Here is a 20,432-nt window from a genome sequence, read left to right as displayed (position 1 = left end):
GATGTTAGGCAGATATTTCTGTGGTGGAGATTTTTTTCTGTTTCTCAAAGTAGGGGAAATACACGAATCAGCACTTCAAAATATGTGGTTTTTCCCTTGATCGTAGTCTTTCTCTCTTGTAAAACTAAACTTGTTATTTGGGTGCTTCTATTTTTATTATGCTAACATTGTCCATGGATATCTTAAAACCAAGTGTAAGATTTGGGGATGCTTTATTTTCTTTTCTAGATTTATATATTTTCCTCCCTCAACATTTTTACTTGACTATTTTTTTTTTATCAATGTACACACAGTCTTGTTGTAAGCAATAGAACTCTGAGGAGGGGAGATTTACATCGCTGGCATCTTCTTTCTTTTGGGGATGTTATTTACTAGTAGATAGTTTTGATGTTTACAGCACAAATAGTGAGATCTTATAGAGTGACCACTAAGGGCCACATAATTTTTCTTAAATTGAGCACATAATTTTTTTTTTTTTTTGGTGGTGGTATGCCGCAGGAACACAAGGTAGGGGTATCATCTCACTCAAAGAATCAGGGAAGCTTCCGAGAGAAGTGATATCTCAGTGGAGACTGAAAACATGAAACATTCAAGCTGGCAAATTGAGGGAATTGTTGGGACTCTAGAGGGTGGAGAAGAGTATCCAGGAAAAGGGAACAATGTATTTGAAGACATATAGGCAAGAGAAAGCATAGCTTTTAGTGAAACTGATTTAAAATAAACGAGCTGCCGCTACTAATAAAAACAAAAATCTTTTAATGCAGTTTTTGAGCACAGCAAAAGGAGAGACGGCAGAGGGATTTGGGGATGTACTGAAAGGTTTTAAGCAAGGTCATGACCTGATCAACTTGATACTTTATAAAGATCACTGATATTGTAGTGTACAGAGAACAGATTGGTGGGAGGCAGGATCTGACTCAGGGAGATTGGTGAGGAGGCTTTTGCAATAATCCAGGTAAGAAACAATGGTAGCCTTAATTAGGGTGGTGTTGATGGTTAAGGAAAGTAATTGGTGAACTCAAGGGCTACGTCAGAGATAATAGCTCGTAGACATAGTTTGGATATGGGAAATGGGGGAAAAAGGAGGAACAAATGTTGACTCACTGGTTTTTGCCTTGGCAATATTCAGGATGGTGATCCACTCAAAGAGAATCTGTGGTTTTGTTTTGTCGCCTCACCCGCACCCATGACTTTGTAAAGAGGGGTAGAAGCAGAGGAGTTTGGAAAGAAGAGAATAATAATTTAGAGAAAGACCACTCATTCTCAACAATATGTGGAAACAGAAAGCCTAAGCAGCTACTGCTATGGGTTTTTTATCGTCCATAAGTGTAGTTTCTTATAAGGAACCCTTTGTTTTATTTTTGATACTAGCATTTTATATGTCTAATAGTACATAAATATTATTTTCCTCTTCCTCATTTTTATAACACAGTATCCTGTAGTCAAATAGTGTTTTCATCCACAGGTGAGGAAATTGGAGCTCTCAGAGAAGAGCATGAGATTATTTACGGAATGATAGAAGTAGGGGTGGAACCCAGGTCTCCTAGCTGCCATTCCGCTGCTCTTTCCACAGTATATAGACAGCTCCACATAGATTATTGTGTTCCATTAAAACAAACAAATGTAGCTGAAAGCTTAGTATAAGAAAAACCCTAAAATCACAGAGGAAAGAAAAACATGCGTTAATTTTTTATTTATATTCTGTTCTTAAGAATTTTACCCTTGGTTAGTATAGAATTCTATTTTAGATAAACAGGGTTAGAGAAATTCAGTCACTTCTCATTATTGTCTAGCCTATACTGCTGCTCCTTGGAAACTCTATGGGGAAGTTTTACTCTGTCCTATAGGGTCGCTATGAGTCGGAATCGACTTGATGGCACTGGGTGGTGTTGTTTTATAGTGCTATTTACCTTTTTGGATCTTGATGCATTTGGAAAGGTTAAAGACAGGAGAGATTGACTTGGGCGTGGATTTATCTCTAATAAACAGATGAACTCTTTGGACATTAGGTTCCTCATATCAAAAAATAAGGATGCAGGACTAGATCCCTTTAAAATTCTTTCTTTGGTCTGTCTTTATCTTTTTATATTTTTCATCTCTGGTTGTTTTCACTTTTCTCCTTAAACTACTTCTCTATGATAAACAGGAACCTCTTAAAAAATCTAGATATAGTAATTCAGTGGTGTATATGTCCAGGATGGTCTTGTTGATAGAGTAAATAGGGCTAGATTTTGGTTTGCTCTGTAATCAATGTATCTCCATATCTACTTTCCTTCTTTGAAAATAGGAAGAGAAGACTGAATAGTAAAGGGCTGAGATCTGGAATAGATGGGGATGGCTGTGGGGTGGGCGTAATGCTGTGGTCTTCAAAGTAAAGGTAGGATGCTCTAGGGGTTGTACGTGACGATTTGCTGGGTCGTGGACAGAAAATACTAGAACTTCTATTTGTATTTATTTTTAATTTCTTTAAAAATTACTACTTTTGTGTATATCATATACTATATCAGTGTAATGGTACATGGGAGTATGCTTAAACATATTATACTGATAGAAGGAAATGATCATATAAGTTTGGAAACCAGTGGCGTAGAGTTTGCAAAGTGTGTCAAGGGCATCAAGATAAGTATTATGTCCTTAAGTTTTCATTTTTGCATATTATCATCCCCGAAAGCTAAAACAGCAACAACATCAACAACAAACAGCATTTTGGTAGCAGAATTTATTTAACCAAGTGTCTGCCTCTTAAAATAGTTAAGAAAAAGTATTATTTTATCTGAATAAGAATTGAATTTTAAGATAAATTTTATTCTTGTTTACGATTTTTTTGATTGTTAAGTAACTCATACTGAAATTGATTCAATATAATTCAATTTGTTTAAAATTTTTAGTTGAAGATGCAGTAGTTGATTAATTAGTGTTTTTAAAAGATTTGGCTAGGAATTTTTAAGTCTTAGTTCTTGAGTTTTTTTTTGCTTGTTTGTGGCACTTAGTTTATTTATTTGTTCTGATTATTTCTCACAGAATAAGACCACAGCTTGCCAAAGAAAAGATCGAAGGATGCCATATTTGTACATCTGTCACACCGGGCGAACCCCAAGTCTTCCTAGGGAAGGATAAGGCCTTTACTTTTGATTATGTGTTTGACATTGACTCCCAGCAAGAGCAGATCTACTTTCAGTGTATAGAAAAATTAATTGAAGGTTGTTTTGAAGGATATAATGCTACAGTTTTTGCTTATGGACAAGTAAGTACCAAATTGAGAAGGATCGTTTCAGTTGTACTTTTATTTTTGTTTCCTTGAGATTGTTGTTAAGGTTGGGTACTCATTTTTCTCTGTTCTTCTACTCAGACTGGAGCTGGAAAAACATACACAATGGGAACAGGATTTGATGTTAACATCATTGAGGAAGAACAGGGTATTATCTCTCGAGCTGTTAAACACCTTTTCAAGGGTATTGAAGAAAAAAAACATACTGCAGTTAATAATGGACTTCCTCCTCCAGACTTTAAAGTGAATGCCCAGTTCTTAGAGGTAATAGCCAACTGTGCCATCAGGTTCCTTTAAATCTTGTCCTTAAGACCATTAATCCTTATAATTATATACTCCTGGCTTCTAGTCCAGTGTCTGGCACATAATAATAAATGCTGTCTGACTAACTTAACATTAGATACTAGGTAGTAAGTGTTCCTTACTTGTAGGCAGTGATGTTGGCGTTTAAGATTATAAAAACATTTGGCCAATGTGCATAGAATAAAACAACAGATGTTTATTTCAGAATCTCTCTTTATCTTATATAAATTCTCTTGTAATTTAGGGAGGCTCACCCAGTGTTGAAGAGCTTAGCAGCTAAGACTAGAAGGAAGGGGAGAACATGAGGAATAACAGGCATTGAGGTTGGGGTACTAATCTGACTGCAGAAGCTGGTATCCCTGCAAGGATAGCAGATGATTTGATGTAATGTCTGAAGGTTGGAGCATGTTTGGGTTGATTTAGGGCTGTCTTTTCTGGTGGGAGGAACATGACAGCAAGGGGACATCTAGAATTTGAGCAGCATTACATTTAGATGAAAGGTGGCACTATAATTCTGAGTCTTTGGTGCAAGGAGTGTTGAGGTCTAGCTCATCTGATGTATAAGTTAATCATTTTGGTCATTGATGAAACATTCTACTCAGCAATGTTTAGCACAACAAAATTTAATGAAAAGTAGTATCAGTAATATCAATTACCTTACTATTGGTTTTGATGAATCTCAAAATCTAATAAAAGCTGAAGAGAATAGACAATGTTTCTGCAGATGATGGAGAAAGAAAAGAAACCATGTTCTTCCATCCTCCCTTTCACTTTCCAAAATGTAGTTAAGGCATTGTGGCTTTAAAGCATATTGGTAGTAAAATAGCTCTGTGCATCCCCTTCTAAGGAGGCAGCTTGATCTTGTTAGTCGCTATTAGCCACAGAAATATTAGTGTCATTGCTGACCTTGCAAGAATGCAAGAATTAATTTTTAGACATGTTAAAGGTTGCAGGGCAACAGGGAACAAGTGGTAAAAATGGTTAGAATCTTCTTTAAGCTTAGCATTTATCTACATCCAGCACGTATTTCTCAGTGTTTGCTTGTATTTGTAAATATCTGTATATCTCTTGCAAAGGATTAGTAAGTAGTTCATTTTAGCTAGTTCTCAACCCATCAGTCATGAGTAAGTCATTTAGCGTTCTTACTCTTATGAATATATCTGGCGTTGATTTATATTTGGAATACTAATTCATCAGCCATTTTTATGTCTTATTTTGAAGAACATAGGCATCATTTTGAAGGAATATAAAACTTTCTAATATGTTTGAAAGGTGATATTATACAGCTTGTGCTATGACAGGCGTGAGACAATTTCTGTTAAAATTAAACTTTTAATATTTCTTTTCCATAGCTCTATAATGAAGAGGTTCTTGACCTATTTGATACTGCTCGTGATATTGATGCAAAAAATAAAAAGTCAAATATAAAAATTCATGAAGATTCAACTGGAGGAATTTATACTGTGGGTGTCACAACACGTACTGTGAATACAGAATCAGAGGTAACATTTGTTATAGTTAAAGTAGAGCCTATTTAACTTTGTTTAGTCAGCTTTGCTAATTGTATACTTAAGAGCAAGACAGGAAATTTGTATCCTTAAGCATACCTGTTGCCGTTCACTCGATTCCTACTCACAGTGACCCTATAGGACAGGGTAGAACTGATCCATAGGGTTTCCAAGGCTGTAATCCTTACGGAAATGGACTGCCACATCTTTCTCCTATGGAGCGACTGGTGGGTTTGAACCACTGACCTTTCAGTTAGCAGCCGAGCGCTTAACCACTGCACCACCAGGGCCCCTTAAGCATAACACGGAGTTAAAATCTTGTCGTCTTATTTTCATACCCTTTGATATCAGGATTTTATTAGAAATGTCAGGCTTATGATAAAGTCAGTACGTTTATGGTAGTGTCAAAAGAATCTAAGGCACTATATGTGTATTTTTCTTTCACTGCTAAAAAAAAAAGAGGGTTAGACAGCTGAAAGTGAAGGATGAGAAACCAACCTCTTGCACCTTTGGCTGTCACAGATGTAGGACTGTATCATTGCTCCTACATGGAGACTGTTAAGAAAAATTACCGGAAAATAATTCAGCAGAAGAGCCTGAGTAACTCAAGTTACTGCTCAGTTTGTAGCAAAGTGTTCTACTGTAACAATTTTGGAAGGGAAGCTGCAAATGTCAGCAAGTGACAAACAATGGCATCTTAGTGTTTTCTAATACACTATTATACTGAGAAGTTCAGCTCAAAAAGTGCCTGTAACTAAAATAATATGAAAATCCACATATTTTATAACTTTGAATATGGTGGGTTTAACCATTAGCTCAGATTGCTGATTGAGTTGTATCTTATTAAATATTTTGTTCAAGTAAAGCACTTCTTTTTTCCCCTTTTTCAGATGATGCAGTGTTTGAAGTTGGGTGCCTTGTCCCGGACTACTGCCAGTACCCAGATGAACGTTCAGAGCTCTCGTTCACACGCCATTTTTACCATTCACTTGTGTCAAACCAGGATGTGTCCGCAAATAGATACCGTGAGTTACTAGTTCTAATTTTAAACTTTCAGACTTCATCTCCCTAGAATCGCATGAATCCCAAGAGAGTGTATTTGAACCAAATCAATTTGTTTAATCATTTCTTTTCCTAATGTGATGTCTTCTGATTCTCTTTGCACCAAAGGCGGCCAACCTTGTAAGAATTTGAAATAAATTGAATTTGTGTCTGTAGCAACCAGAAAGCATGCTGTAGCCATCTGGTGATGGATATACTCACCTTTGTTTTTGAGGACTAATGTGCTACAGAGTTCCCATCATCCACATAAGCAAAGTCTCAGTTGATAGGTTCTGACCGTCCAGTTTCTTTACTTGTCTGGGTTTCTAATGGCCAGCAGACATTTCTGCATTTGTGTTTATTTGGCTTCGTGCATTTTTCTGTAGCTGTACCTATATATATATATATATATATACACACATATGAGGTGAGGGCAAAGTGGGTTTGAAGGATTTTTAGTGTCACATTGATAAAATATTTTCAATTATTTGCGTCAATTGCAGGAAAACGTGACTGATAATAAGATGCTTTCTGAAACGTCACAGATGAATGAATTTGAGACCCTGACTGCAAAGTTCCATTTTGTTGATCTGGCAGGATCAGAAAGACTAAAGCGTACTGGAGCTACAGGCGAGCGGGCAAAAGAAGGCATTTCCATCAACTGTGGACTGGTGAGACTAAGGCTTTTCTCCTTTGGTTTCAGTTATTATATATTACATAATACCCTAAATGAAAACCCTCATGCGCTGAGCTGAGAAATAAAAGTTGCAGTAAACTTAGGAGTAGAGCATTGAGTCTCTGATCTCACCCTGTAGCTTTTTTCTTCTCACATTGTAGGTTTTCTCTGCCTGTGATACTTTAGTTGGATTTGATTTTATGATATGTGCAGAAAATTATGTCTAGAAATACTGTAAAATTTTTTCCCACATTTAAAAATATACTATCCAAAGCAACATTTAATATTATTTTAAGTATTTCATGGGATAAGACTTTTTCAAAATATCTTTTTGCTGACATTTTATAATAGTCATTTTATTATTTTGAGGAATTATAACCAAGTGTTTTTTCATAATGATTGTTTCAAAATTATAACTTTTTAGATTATATTATAAATTAACTTTAATACTATGCCATCTAGTGGTATTTTGATTGGAAAACACCTTGCGATTGAGTTAAAATAAAGCTTCTGTTACATGGAAGAAAATGTTTGAGCAAATTTCTATGCAGTATACCTTGTCTTCTTACTGTCTTCATTATAAAATTGGACATTTGTTCCTATACAAAAGTTAAAAAAAAAAACCCAAAACCAAACCATTGCTATTGAGTCTATTCCGACTCATAGTGAGTCAAAAAAACTCAGCGCCGTTGAGTCAATTCTGGCTCATAGGAACCCTACAGGACAGAATAGAACTGCTTTGTAGGGTTTTCAAGGAGTAGCTGGTAGATTCAAATTTCAGACCTTTTGATTGCAGCCGAGTGCTTAACTACTGTGCTGCCAGTGAGTAAAGGCATCCCTAAACTTCTGTGATGCTGTGACAGCATCAAGGCACCTATTTTCTGCTTTGCTTCTCTCCCTCCCTTCCTATAGCTGGGGGCTCCAAGCATATAGCTCCTTTCTGACATTGTGTGATGTTTGCTCCTATATGATTGTGGCTCTTCTGTGGGGGAATTACCAGCAGAGGCTGATTAGAGAGATCCAGACCCAGGATTGGTGAAAAAGAGGAAGACCCTCAATGAGATGGATTGACACAGTGGCTGCAACAATGGGCTCAAGCATAACAATGATCATGAGAATGGCACAGGACTGGGCAGTGTTTTGTTCTGTTGTACCTCGGGTCACTATGAGTCAGAACTGACTCGATGGCACCTAACAACAACAGACCTCCCAACTCTATCCAGTACCCCATTTTAGGGCTCGCACCATATGGTTGAATATTGTGTTAAATGGCATGACCTGGATCCTGGACTTTGTGTGTTGTTTTGAATTTCTTAGGAGATAAAATAATGTTGGTGTTTACATTTGTGCTGTCAGGAAAAGACAAAAGCCATTGCTGTTTTTTCCTGTTTAGGATGTTAAAGCATGTTGAGACACAGCTGGTAGAGTTTCAGTGTAGCCAGTACTTAAGACTGTAGTCTCTCTGGAAAAAAGAAACCAAGACACAGTGTGATGCTGATGTCACTCCTTGCATGATCCATTGCCTCTAATGGAGACATGGTTATTGACTTTTTGCATTTCTGAAAGCTAGGATGACAAGTGAGAGTAGGAAAAACAGTAGAGGTGACAGGAGTGTCTAGAGAGTTCTGTAATTTGACTTAGTTTTTAAAAATTGGTTGCTTGGCACATAGATTCATTGTATTTCTAAGTACAGCTATATTTGTTTAGGGATACCTTCTTTAGAGAAATCGTACTATATTTATCATGGTTAAAGGAGATTCTGTTTTCGCATAGGGAACTATATTGCAACAAACAAGTTTTATGAAACCATTAAATTAGCTAAACATTTTATTTCTTCACTGAGTTGAGAAGAATTTACAACACGAACTGGAAATTTTCCAGGAGCATGCCTGATGCCCTTGTAATTCTATAGATAGTTAGATGTTTTTAATCTAATAACATTTTTATTTCTAAAGAAAATCTTTGCATAGAAATTTAAGTATTTGTGAGTTATGGGTGCATATATATAGTGCTAAAGTTTGAGTGGTGTCAGGTTTTAGTAGTTAATACAGAAAGCTTTGAAGTTTATACTTTTCTTTACCAAATAAAATTTTCTGAAAATATAAATGTAAAGCAAAATCAAACACAAATATTTTCAATTCCTCTCATTCTCCATATTATTTTCTATAAGCTTTTTTCCTATGAAAGTGTTGTAATCAGTAAATTTGTATCATTTTCACTCTCTCGCACTTTTAGTTAGCACTTGGCAATGTGATAAGTGCATTGGGAGACAAGAGCAAAAGGGCCACCCATGTCCCCTATAGAGATTCCAAGCTAACAAGGCTACTACAGGATTCCCTCGGGGGTAACAGGTATGCATAATTGATTATTCTCTCTGTTCCTTAGTTTCCATTATTTTATGAGTAAGTTTGTAAGGTGATTTATAAGAATTCATTTTATTATAAAGCAAATAATAGAACAAGGAACTAATAATTACTAAACATTAAAAGATTTATGTGTCATTTTGTATGTTCTTATTTCACTTAATCCCTATAATATCTCTTGAGGTAGGTGTTATTATTCCTATTTTATAGATAAGGAGGTTAAGATTCAGGAGGTTCAATAATTTATTCAAAGTCACTTAGCTTGAAAATGAAGTCTATAACACATGCTGTTTCTACTATACCACGTTTCCTGCTTTAATTGATTGGCACATAGTAGACACCTAATAAAATTTTGTTGGGAAAAAAAAAAAAGATTGTCCTCTAAGTACACACAAAGTAATTTAAATAACTTATTGATACTTTTCTATGAAATCTACTAACAATGCAAACTTTTTTTACATGTGGAAAAACTTTTTCTTAATGTCAACTGAATGAAATAGGGTGTTTTCTGGTTATTAACTTTGTCAATATCATTTGCCAAATTTTGTGTATTTTGCAGCATTCTGATATTTTATCAGCCAAACACATCCTTTTGGTAATGCATTCTGCTCTGTAAATGTCAACATGTTGGCTTTATGAGTGGAAACATTTTTGGCTTTTAAATTCAAGCATAGCACAATTCAACAAGTTACGAAGTATTGCAGATTTATTTTACAGTGTTTTTAACAGAGGAACAAATCGTGTTTACTGAAAAGGTCATTAGATGTAGTACAATGATCTGGTAATTAAACTGCAAGCTTTCTTTTTGAAAGCTATTCAAAGAATTTTGAATAATGTTAAATCTATTTAGGTTTGAAATCTGTTTTATGAAGTTTTGTTTTATAACATCATTTTATAATGTAAATGTTAAATAACATACATTTTATGTTTCTTTTATGTCATATTGGCTTTGTTTAACTCATCTCTCTTCCAGCATATCCTATATATGGATGCAATTTTGCTTCCATCACTTTCATATTTCTTAACTTTTGTTCTCTTTTTTCAGTCTGATCTTCAATATCAACCTGAGTCTTATTGGAATAGAACAAACTTGTGTTTTTTAAGCCAAATGTAACAAATTTCAAGTTTCCTATGTTGTAGCCATTTCTTATTATTCATTTTCTAACCAAAAAACAAACCAGAGATGATTAAGATCCCTCCCTTACAGATTTCAATACTTTTGAAAGTTTGCTTGCTCTATCATCAGTCTGTGTAAGATATTTTCACTGAGGGTCTTAAATTCTCTTGAGTTTTAGATAGGCTACAGCTAAATAGTTTCGGATGTTCCCTACCCAATTTTTTCAAGGGTGGTAACCCCTCATAGGAGGTGACCCCTCCAATTCCATCCTTAGTGAGCCTCAATTCTTGCATAGACTTTCAGGATTGAACTCGTAGTTAAAAATCATTGTACCTTATCTAAGCCATGGAGAGCAAACTATCTTCATTTTGTGATGTTTATACAAATTAAACAAAAAACTAGTTGACATATTTTTGGAAACAAGCTACATATATTTATATGTATAATTTAGTGACTTCTTTTAAATCAAGCTTTCATATGTTTATAATGTTTAATATACCATTTTAACACACTTATAGCAAAAATTATCGAAATACAAAAAAATCTAAAGCATGAGTAAATATCAGTTGTATTTCTTAGAAGTAACTACTGCTCATATTGTAATATATTCCCTTCCAGGTGTATAGTAATATAATGTAATGTAGTGTAATACAATAATATATTATATATATAGTATATAAAATATAAAACCAAAAAACCAAACCCGTTGCTGTCAAGTCGATACCAACTCATAGTGACCCCATAGGACAGAGTAGAACTGCCTCATAGGGTTTCCAGGGAGTGCCTGGTGGATTCAAACTGCTGACATTTTGGTTAGCAACTGTAGCTCTTAACCACTAATGCCACCAGAGTTTCCAATATAAAATATAATATAATAAAATATTTTAATGGTATAGTTTTCTTTAAAACAGAATTGAGGTTTCTACATTAACTTTATAAAATAAACAGCTCTAATGTTTTCTTTGAATTTTTTTATAAATACAACTGTACTTGAAAATTTATATCTTTTGGGCTTTGTTTAGTATGTGACCTTTCCCTATGTAGTTAATTTTGGCCAGCTCCTCTCATTCTTGACTTTCGCCATTCTGCTTAAGCACTTGATCCTAGTGCTTTCCAAAATAACTGTGAAGGGTGAGTTTTTTTCCCCTTAATTTGTGACAGGTTAACATCGTACATGTTATACTCTGATTGTGGTGTTTGTGATTCACCATGTGAGTCTGAGAACACTTGAACTGGCCCATACCCTACTCAATGTGATGAGTCCATTGATTATAGCAAGTTGAAATGCTATAAAAGTTTCTTAAGTGCTTACTGCTAATTTCTTTACTTTTCTCCTTGTGGACTGATAACAAATAGTTCGTAGATTGGCACTGGTCTGGGTACCACACCTGCTCTATTCAGCATCTGTAATCCTCACTCTTGTTTGTCTTGTCTTCTTCACCAAAACAGAGAGCTAGAGAGACATGAATTATCTTAACTTTCTGACCCCCAATATGTATACATAACAAATATATACACATGATACATGCCAAGAACAGTTACTAATGACCTAATATGTTCCAAATATCACGTTATATGCTTAGAAGTACACTGATGAATACGACTTGTTGATCCCTGTTCTTTAGGAGTTCGGAGTCTAAGAGCTGCAGTCAAGAAAAGTTCAGTATATAATAATAATACAATGAATAGAAAAGATACGTGCAAAGGGTGTGAGGAAGCCCAGAGAAAGGATACAGTCAAACTGTGGTTTGGATTCTTGGATTAGATGATACTTGAGTTGAATCTTGAGTAATAGTAGGAATAAAACAATAAAAAAATCAAACCATTACCGTGGAGTCAATTCCAACTCATAGTGACCCTATAGTACAGAGTAGAACTGCTCCACAGGATTCCCGAGGGTGTAAATCTTTACAGAAGCAGACTGCCACATCTTTCTCCTGTGGAGTAGCTGGTGGATTCAAACTGCCGGCCTTTTGGTTAGCAGCTGAGCACTTAACCGTTGTGCCACCAGGGCTCCTATAGTAGGAATAAGGGTGAGTAAAGATGAGCAAAAGTAGGTGAAATGAGAAAAATGGGTGAATTGGGCCATTTTTTAAAACAGACATTGCAGGTGCTGTGTTGAGATTATTGGGGGAAAGGTAAGAGTTGAAGCAGAAGACTAGTTAGGAGACTATAGATTTAGTATTGATTAACATTGGGTTTCCTGTCGGTGTGGGCAAATTAGCTCCTTAATTGCAGTTCTTACACCGTCTTGAGTTACCTTGTGAATTCGCATTGCAATCTCCATGTCTGTCTCATAAACATAATATATGGAACATACTAAGCTTCCCACTATTTTATTCTTTGGTTTGTAAAGCAATTTATCATGACCGTAAATTAATGTTTCCCATTTTTCCTGTGTAACCTGCCCAGAAACTCTAATTAGTTAATCATAAATAATGTTATACTATAAAACAAGGATATACTACCCTTCTTGTTCAGGTACAATTGGATTTTGTGTAAAATCCCTTGCTGACATCAAAAGTTAGGATACAAGTGATTAAAGAAAAGGGAAAAAAAATTTCATCCTGAAATAATAAGTAAATAATGAAAGAAATTATTTTTGATTTTTAACTTATCATATTGTGTATAGGTTAGATTTTAGAATTATACCGTGTACACTACTTCAAAAATTTTTTGTAACGCGGCAGTAAATAAATGTATGTGCTGGTACTTTTTTTTTTTAACACATTATGGGTTAAAGAGGGATAATATAAATTCCTTTTCCCCAGTTTTACATAAGTAAACAATATCTTTTTCATTAAGTCCTCAAGCATGGGTTTATAAATCTGCTTTTATTTTTAATTTAGTAGCAGCAATCTTTTGGTGTCTTGAAGAAAAGATACTATTCAAATGTCAGGAATTTAAAAATGATTAATTTTAGTGTTCTATTTGTTTTTAATCTATAAACCTAATTATACTTTGTGACTTTCAGCCAAACAATCATGATAGCATGTGTCAGTCCATCGGACAGAGATTTTATGGAAACTTTAAACACCTTGAAATATGCCAACCGAGCTAGAAATATCAAGAACAAGGTGATGGTCAATCAGGACAGAGCTAGTCAGCAAATCACCGCACTCCGTAGTGAGATCACGCGACTTCAGATGGAGCTCATGGAGTATAAGACAGTAAGATAATGGGCTTGACATTGTATTTTGTGATACACGTAACACTGGCATACTGTGAACATGATGATGCCTTTTTGTGATGACTTGCATATATGTCTCTCTGGAATTTCTTGACTGTGGTAATAGTGGCCTCCTGTTTTTTTTTTTTGGAGGTAGGGATCTCCAGTCTTCCTTGTGGGAAGCTTTTAAGAATATTTGGTCTACTAACCTAACCAACCTCTTGTTTTAAAAGGCTTCCTACTCGATCAGTTTATTTAGTGACAAATGTACCATGGAGGTTTATAGTGGAAGGGAAAGAGTCTCTTTTGTCTTGGGGCTGTGAAAATAAGAGCATTCTTGGCTGTAGAATTGAACAGTGCTGCTGTATCCTTACATAAAATGTGTGTGTTTAAAGCTCCTCAACCAACAGGGAAGTATTTTCCTTTTCTAGGGTAAAAGAATAAATTTTTGCTGTATCCTTACATAAAATGTGTGTGTTTAAAGCTCCTCAACCAACAGGGAAGTATTTTCCTTTTCTAGGGTAAAAGAATAATTGATGAGGAGGGTGTGGAAAGCATCAATGACATGTTTCATGAAAATGCTATGCTACAAACTGAAAATAATAATCTGCGCGTAAGAATCAAAGCCATGCAAGAGACGGTTGATGCTTTGAGGGCTAGAATCACACAGCTTGTTAGTGATCAGGCCAACCAAGTTCTGGCAAGAGCAGGTATGTGTGTAGGATGGGATGACCGAAGGATTGACTTCTGAAGGGCATGGAACATGCTTTGTGTTTGTTAATCAGCTAGAATATTTGAGGTAGAAATGTCAAAATGTAGTACGATCTGTGATTTTACGTTAAATGCTTAATAATTTTAATAATAAATTATCATATAAATAAAATAATGTATTTTTATTCAAACAACATGCAGGTCTATGTTTGTTTGCCAACGGTACCCTCCCCCCACAAGGTATTTTCATAAATGCTGCTGTGCCAATTTTTTTTACATGTTGCTATGAAAAAAATTAGCATAGCATACTTAATACCTCTGGGGGGGCGGAGGGCGAGGTTGGCAAACAAACACAGAAGGTGTGTGTATGCCCTTCACTTTATCACGTTACATTACTGTCTGTTCATGTAATGAAGGTAGGGAGTTTCCTGTGAGAATTGTGTTATGAAGCATTATACTGTTCATTTGTTGCCATAGTTGTGTTTTTTTTTTTTTTTTTTCCCTCCTGTTCTATTTTTTTGAAGTCTTAATTTAAAGGAAATTCTTAATTTTATATTGCAGGAGAGGGGAATGAGGAGATTAGCAATATGATTCACAATTATATCAAAGAAATTGAAGATCTCAGGTATAGTTCATGTTTTGTTATGCATAATCCACGTGCTTGTTTTGGGGCTTTGCAATGTAGTAATATTGCAATTTGTTGGGCTTATCGTTCAACAAATGTTTAGAATGATATTTCAGCCCTTTACTCAGATTAACTTCAAGGGAATATGTACTTGCTTTTCCCATGATGTCACATAAAAACTCCACTCCCTTCCCCTATTATCTTCCCATATCATCCTCCTACTCGTATTGTTATGCCCCTCATTGGGAACTTACCCAACTTGACATACAGGACAGACATAATTGATGGTGGCGAAGTTGTCTTTGGTGCCTCACCCCCCGTGCCTCTCCCCCCACTATTTGGGAAAAGATCAACATCCACAAATCACTTCCAGTTTTCCCTGCTACTTCTTCAGTTACTTTTTATGTGTAGATCGCTTCATCTCTATCAGTTTCCCTGCCTCTCTCTGGTACATACATTCAGCTACATACAGTACATCTGGCACATTCATTCACTCACATTTCATGTAACATACCACAAATGCCGACTGTGTGCCAAGCACCATTCCGTGGGCTGAGGGCAAACATGACATGAACAAGGAGTTCACAGTCTACGTGGGGAGATATACATAAATAATCAAATGTGGTATGTGAAATGGTAGAATTTAGTAAAATGAATGTCCATGCCTACTGTGGAAACGTGGAGGAGAGCACTGAGCCCAGCCAGGGGAAATAGGGATGGGAAGGAGGATCGTGGACACTAATCATTTTTTCTATAATGTTTTCAGGTTCTATGGTTTGCCCTTGTGGCTAAGCTATTTTCTCTTGAAGTAAAACTTCAATTAGCTCTGTGGGAAACTTCTGAGTAGCTCACACCTCACTTCTGCTACCCATTTTGCAGAGAATAACCAAGTAGGGGAAGAAGCCACCTTTCACAGCTACCCCAAAACTTCCCCATCTGGTATTTGTATTCCCTTTCCCTCTCACCTCCTCTGGCAATTCTATAGATTCTCAAATTGAAACAAGGTCTGTCTCTACTGTTTCTGGCTCCACAAGGCAAACTGGACCCCATGAATGTTTCAAAAAGTGAAAACAAATAAGAAATCCTGGTGTGGTGCTAAATGAAGTTACTCAAATAACTCTCTCTCTCTCTCTATATTTATGTACGTATATACACACACACTCCCAGTTTGGTCTGGTGTAATTGCTGCTTCTAGTGGATTGCTTAGAACCCTTCCTAGGCTTATTTCCCAAGCATTACTTTTTTGGCTATCTTTGGGGCATTGAGTCCTGATTCTGCTCAAGAGCCAGTTTGGACTTGCAGTTTCTGTCCTCTCTTGACAGCACTCCTCTCTGCCTACTGCCAAAGATTTGTTCTCTGACCAATCTTTCCTCACCTTGTAACCCCATGTTTACCATCCCTGAAACACAACTGTTATCTTTGTCTTCTCATTTCTAGAGATTGTCTTCCTGCTCCTAGCCTGCTTCTCTTTACCTCTTTTGTTTTCAGCACTGGCCAATTGCTAAGGCTGACTCTGTGCTCTAGTTCTTGTGCTCCATTCCCTCTCTCCACCCTGTTATTCTAAGGCTGTACCTAGACTTGATCATACTGTTGGACAAATGACGTACCTAGTGTCATAGTTCCTGGAAAACTGCCTGGATCACTTCCACTCCTTCTACTGGAAGCAGCATCTAGTATTTTCCTTTTCGAAGTCTTGAGTCAACACCATTCTCTAAGACGTTTACAAATTAGAGGTGACTCATATGTTCTGAGTTCAGTCTGTGATCGCGTCTTTCCTGGAATGGGTTAATAACTTGTTTCACTTTCCCAACTTTTCTTTGATGCCTCTTTAATTAGGTATGTCCCATCCTGGGATATGGTTTTCTAGAATCCTAGAACTGTAATTTATAATTTAAAAGTAAATTATATATGTGGTAAGCATAAAGGAGCCTTGATTTGAAATTGGATTGCCTTATTTGAAATTTAGGCTTCTGTTTATTAATAAGGTGTGTGACCTTGGGCTTAGGTTACCTAACATCTCTGAACTTCAGTTTGTTCATCTGTAAAAATAAGGTGTTACCTAATCTCTGCTAGTCTTACAGAGTTATTGTGGGCCTCGAATAAACCAACAGGATGTAAAAGTTCTTAAATTGAAAAGTATGGTAAAGTTCTAAAGTGTTATTACTATTTACATTCAAGTTTTCACATTCTGTCTTTATGTTTTAAATCCTGATCCAATTCATATTTCCACTGAAACTTGTCACAGGAAGCCATTTATTCATAACCCCTCAAACTTAACACTGGTATATCACCACTTGGGAGTATTTATATTTGTCTTATTGCTCTAATTGTAAAATAATAGTTACCTTTTAATAAATTTACATACCACAACTTTGATATAATAACAGTCATAATTTAATTAATCTTTGTACTTTTTTGAGTTTAAAAGTTTTGTAGAAAATTTTGAAAATTTAAGAAAGTAAAATTAAAATCACTCATATGCTCACCATTCTGAGAACTAATGTTAACATGTTAGTGTATATCTCGTCAATATTTTTTAATGCATATTTTAACAAAATTGACATCAGAATGCAAGTACTGCTTTGCTATGTGTTCTTTGAAATAAAATAATATATTATGAGCATTTTTCAATGTTATTAAATATTCTTCTAAAATGATTTTCCATGGCTCCTTATAGTAACATCTTTAGTTGTGATTTACTTAACTAATCTCCTAATGTTAGATAATTTTTGATAGAATAGTTGTTATTTTTAAAGTATAATACTGGTCAGGAGAGCTTTAAATTTATTAAATCATTGATCCTTATAACAATCCTATGCCCCCCCCCCCCAAAAACACATCAACAAAAAAACCAATCTGGTTGCTCTCATCACCAGAGTTGAAGAAGTAATGAACATGCTCTCCCCAATGCCAGCTTCTAAAATCTAAATCCCAGGTTGTCAGATTATTATATAAATGAATCAATTAAAAGACAGACCCTTATTGTTTTAGCTTATTTATTATACTTTTATTCACGCATAACATTCACTACACATTTCTTATATACCGGGGCTTTGTGCTGTTGTTGTTGTGTGCTGTCGAGTCAACTGCAACTCATAGTGACCTTTTAGGACTGAGTAATGCCCCGTAGGGTAATCTTTAAGGGAGCAGATTGCCACATCTTTCTCCTCAGGAGCAGCTGGTGGGTCCAAACTGCCGACCTTTGGGTTAGCAGCCAAGTACTTCACCACTGTGCCTCCAGAGCTCCTTGGCTTGTGCTAGATGTTGAAAATATAGAAAAGCATAAAATATTGTTCACACTTTGCTATTGTTTGGTAATTACGATTTTTAACTTTGAGTTTTTTATACTTAAGCTGAGTTTTTAGAATTAGGTTGTCCTCTTGAATAAAAAAAGCAACAGCATTATATTCAGAATTTTTCTTAAAACAACCTTAAGTCAATCTAGAAGTTTGTACACAGCTATTTAAGCATTTTAAAATACTGTAATTGTTGTTCTGTTGACATATGACACCAAATATATAATAAAACGATTTCATTAAATAGTGTGTAGGACATTGACCTGAAACATATACTCAGTGATATTGTATATACTCTGTCTCTAGCTGGTTTCAGCAGTTTTATGAATAATTTTGGTAGACAGTGAAAAAACGGTAGCTGACTATCCCTTTCAGAGCTTAGTAATTGCAAATATTTTAATATCTTTCTCTAAAATGTCTGAACGTATGGCAAAGTGCTGAGTAATATAGTGTTGAGACAGATATAGCAAGTAGTATTTTCTCCTTTTAGCCCTGTCTCAATTGCCATCGTGCCAAGTTGACCTTGGAAATCTATTATGTTGAAGTAGGTAATTGTGTTCTTGACGGGTTAAATTAAATAGAAGTAGAAGGACTGGCCTAGAGGACTCTTTATGTCTCCTTTAGTCACAAGAGCCCAGGCTCTTTTAGGAACTCATCATTTGTGTTTTCTCATATTAATGACATTACATACATCATTCTCCTGTCATTATTAGGGCTGCTTGAGCAAACAAAAGAATGTTTTCAATTATCAAACTCAGGTTTCCTTGGAGACATCGTCTGTTCCCACACCGTATTTAGGAGCAGATGTCTGTCAGCCAGCTAGAATGGGCAAGTTAGATTATTCCTTGCAAAGTTTTGGAAATGCTGTTATTACGTGATGAATGAGGAACTGAAAGGAGAGGGACCATGCTGCTTTTGTATATCTGCTTTAATAATGGGTTTCCAAAGCCAGGATGACTGGTGCTCACTGGCTAGCGTTCAGGCAACCTAATTGCCACTGGCAGATATAGATTTCTTGTGAGCACTGAGAATGCGATGCCAGGTTTGTAATAATTCAACCAGGGAATGGAAACTAAATAGTAACATTTATGAGTATATTTGTTTAAAAAAGTGAACAAAACCAAACTACCTTGTAGCATTGTTGAAATACATTTTGGAAGACTTTTTAGCATTTAAAGCAACTCATTTCAAAGTTTCCTACTTAAATACAATTTTACTCACTAGGGCTAAATTATTAGAAAGCGAAGCAGTGAATGAAAACCTTCGAAGAAACCTGACGAGAGCCACAGCAAGGTCGCCATATTTCAGCGGATCATCGGCCTTCTCTCCTCTACTCTCCTCGGACAGAGAGACCATTGAAATCATAGACCTAGCCAAAAAGGATTTAGAGAAGCTGAAAAGGAAAGAAAAGAAGAAGAAAAAAAGGTAATATTATAAAATCATTGTTTTAGGGATCTCTCCTTTTTTTTACTTTTATGGATATTTTAATTTGAAATTATGAGTATACATAGCCTCAAATATAATAAATAAAATCTCATTTAAATTAGCCAACAATTCTAAGTATACGTTTTTAAGGTTCTGTCTCTACTTGTATGTAAGAAGAATGAATTTAATTATAATTATACAGTAATGAATTTTATTCAGATTATGACAAGGTAAAATTATTATTAGATATTATTTTATATTTGCTCAAATAGTTGCTTTTGCATTCCATTCATCTGGCTTTTCTGCAAAGCTTGCTGTATCATTACACTCTGTTTTCATTTTTTCCCAATTTTCTAATGCAATTACATAGTCTCGTGGATATTCTAATTCCTGTCTAGATTAGTTTAAAGTCTAAACTAATCCATCAGGATGTCATTTAATCACATTCGGTCTCTTAAATATTTTCTGCAGGGCTTCTAATTTGATTATGTGAAGGTTATTTATGTTACTTCGGGCCTTCAAAATATTCCAAAGTGGAGTTGCTCAGCTTTTTACCACTGTTGTAGGCTTTCTCTTCCTTGCATCCAGGTAACATCTGCCTCTGAAATCAACTGGGTGCAAAGAATAGGAGCATGAAAACTTAATGTGTGAGAGGTTACATATTCATAAATTCTTTACGTGGTGCACATTGATTCTATGGTGCAGTCAGTCAAATTACTTACTGACAATATATTTTGAACATGCCAGTCAAATTAAAGCATTTTTGGCTAGATATTCAAAAGGAGGCAAAGCCCTCTTTTTGCCAAGTGATTTGTTATGGGGGAGAGCTTTGTAGAATTATTGTTGACATTTAATCTACCTGTTGCTTTGCTCAGTTTATTTATCAGTTTATTCAGGCAACCAGGTATTTCTTCCTTGAACAGTTCAGTT

General features: G+C 35.5%; 1 protein-coding gene across 9 annotated transcripts in view; it reads left to right on the top strand.

Moving 5' to 3' along the window:
• The window catches only part of KIF21A (kinesin family member 21A), a 170,947-nt gene that overhangs the window by 82,924 nt on the left and 67,591 nt on the right, over positions 1 to 20,432 (top strand). For all 9 annotated transcript variants that reach the window (XM_049882821.1, XM_049882820.1, XM_049882825.1 and 6 more), the window contains exons 2-11: positions 3,022 to 3,244; positions 3,350 to 3,532; positions 4,924 to 5,073; positions 5,970 to 6,104; positions 6,624 to 6,791; positions 9,032 to 9,147; positions 13,251 to 13,446; positions 13,966 to 14,155; positions 14,718 to 14,781; positions 19,302 to 19,502. In XM_049882821.1, the coding sequence (XP_049738778.1) occupies positions 3,022 to 3,244; positions 3,350 to 3,532; positions 4,924 to 5,073; positions 5,970 to 6,104; positions 6,624 to 6,791; positions 9,032 to 9,147; positions 13,251 to 13,446; positions 13,966 to 14,155; positions 14,718 to 14,781; positions 19,302 to 19,502 (1,626 nt within the window). The remainder of the gene's footprint in view (positions 1 to 3,021; positions 3,245 to 3,349; positions 3,533 to 4,923; positions 5,074 to 5,969; positions 6,105 to 6,623; positions 6,792 to 9,031; positions 9,148 to 13,250; positions 13,447 to 13,965; positions 14,156 to 14,717; positions 14,782 to 19,301; positions 19,503 to 20,432) is intronic.

The sequence above is a fragment of the Elephas maximus genome, chromosome 4, assembly GCF_024166365.1.
Source record: "Elephas maximus indicus isolate mEleMax1 chromosome 4, mEleMax1 primary haplotype, whole genome shotgun sequence".
In the NCBI taxonomy this organism is placed as follows: domain Eukaryota; kingdom Metazoa; phylum Chordata; class Mammalia; order Proboscidea; family Elephantidae; genus Elephas; species Elephas maximus.
The sequence above is the reverse complement of the archived record's forward strand: the minus strand, read 5'-3'. Positions and strand labels throughout refer to the sequence as shown.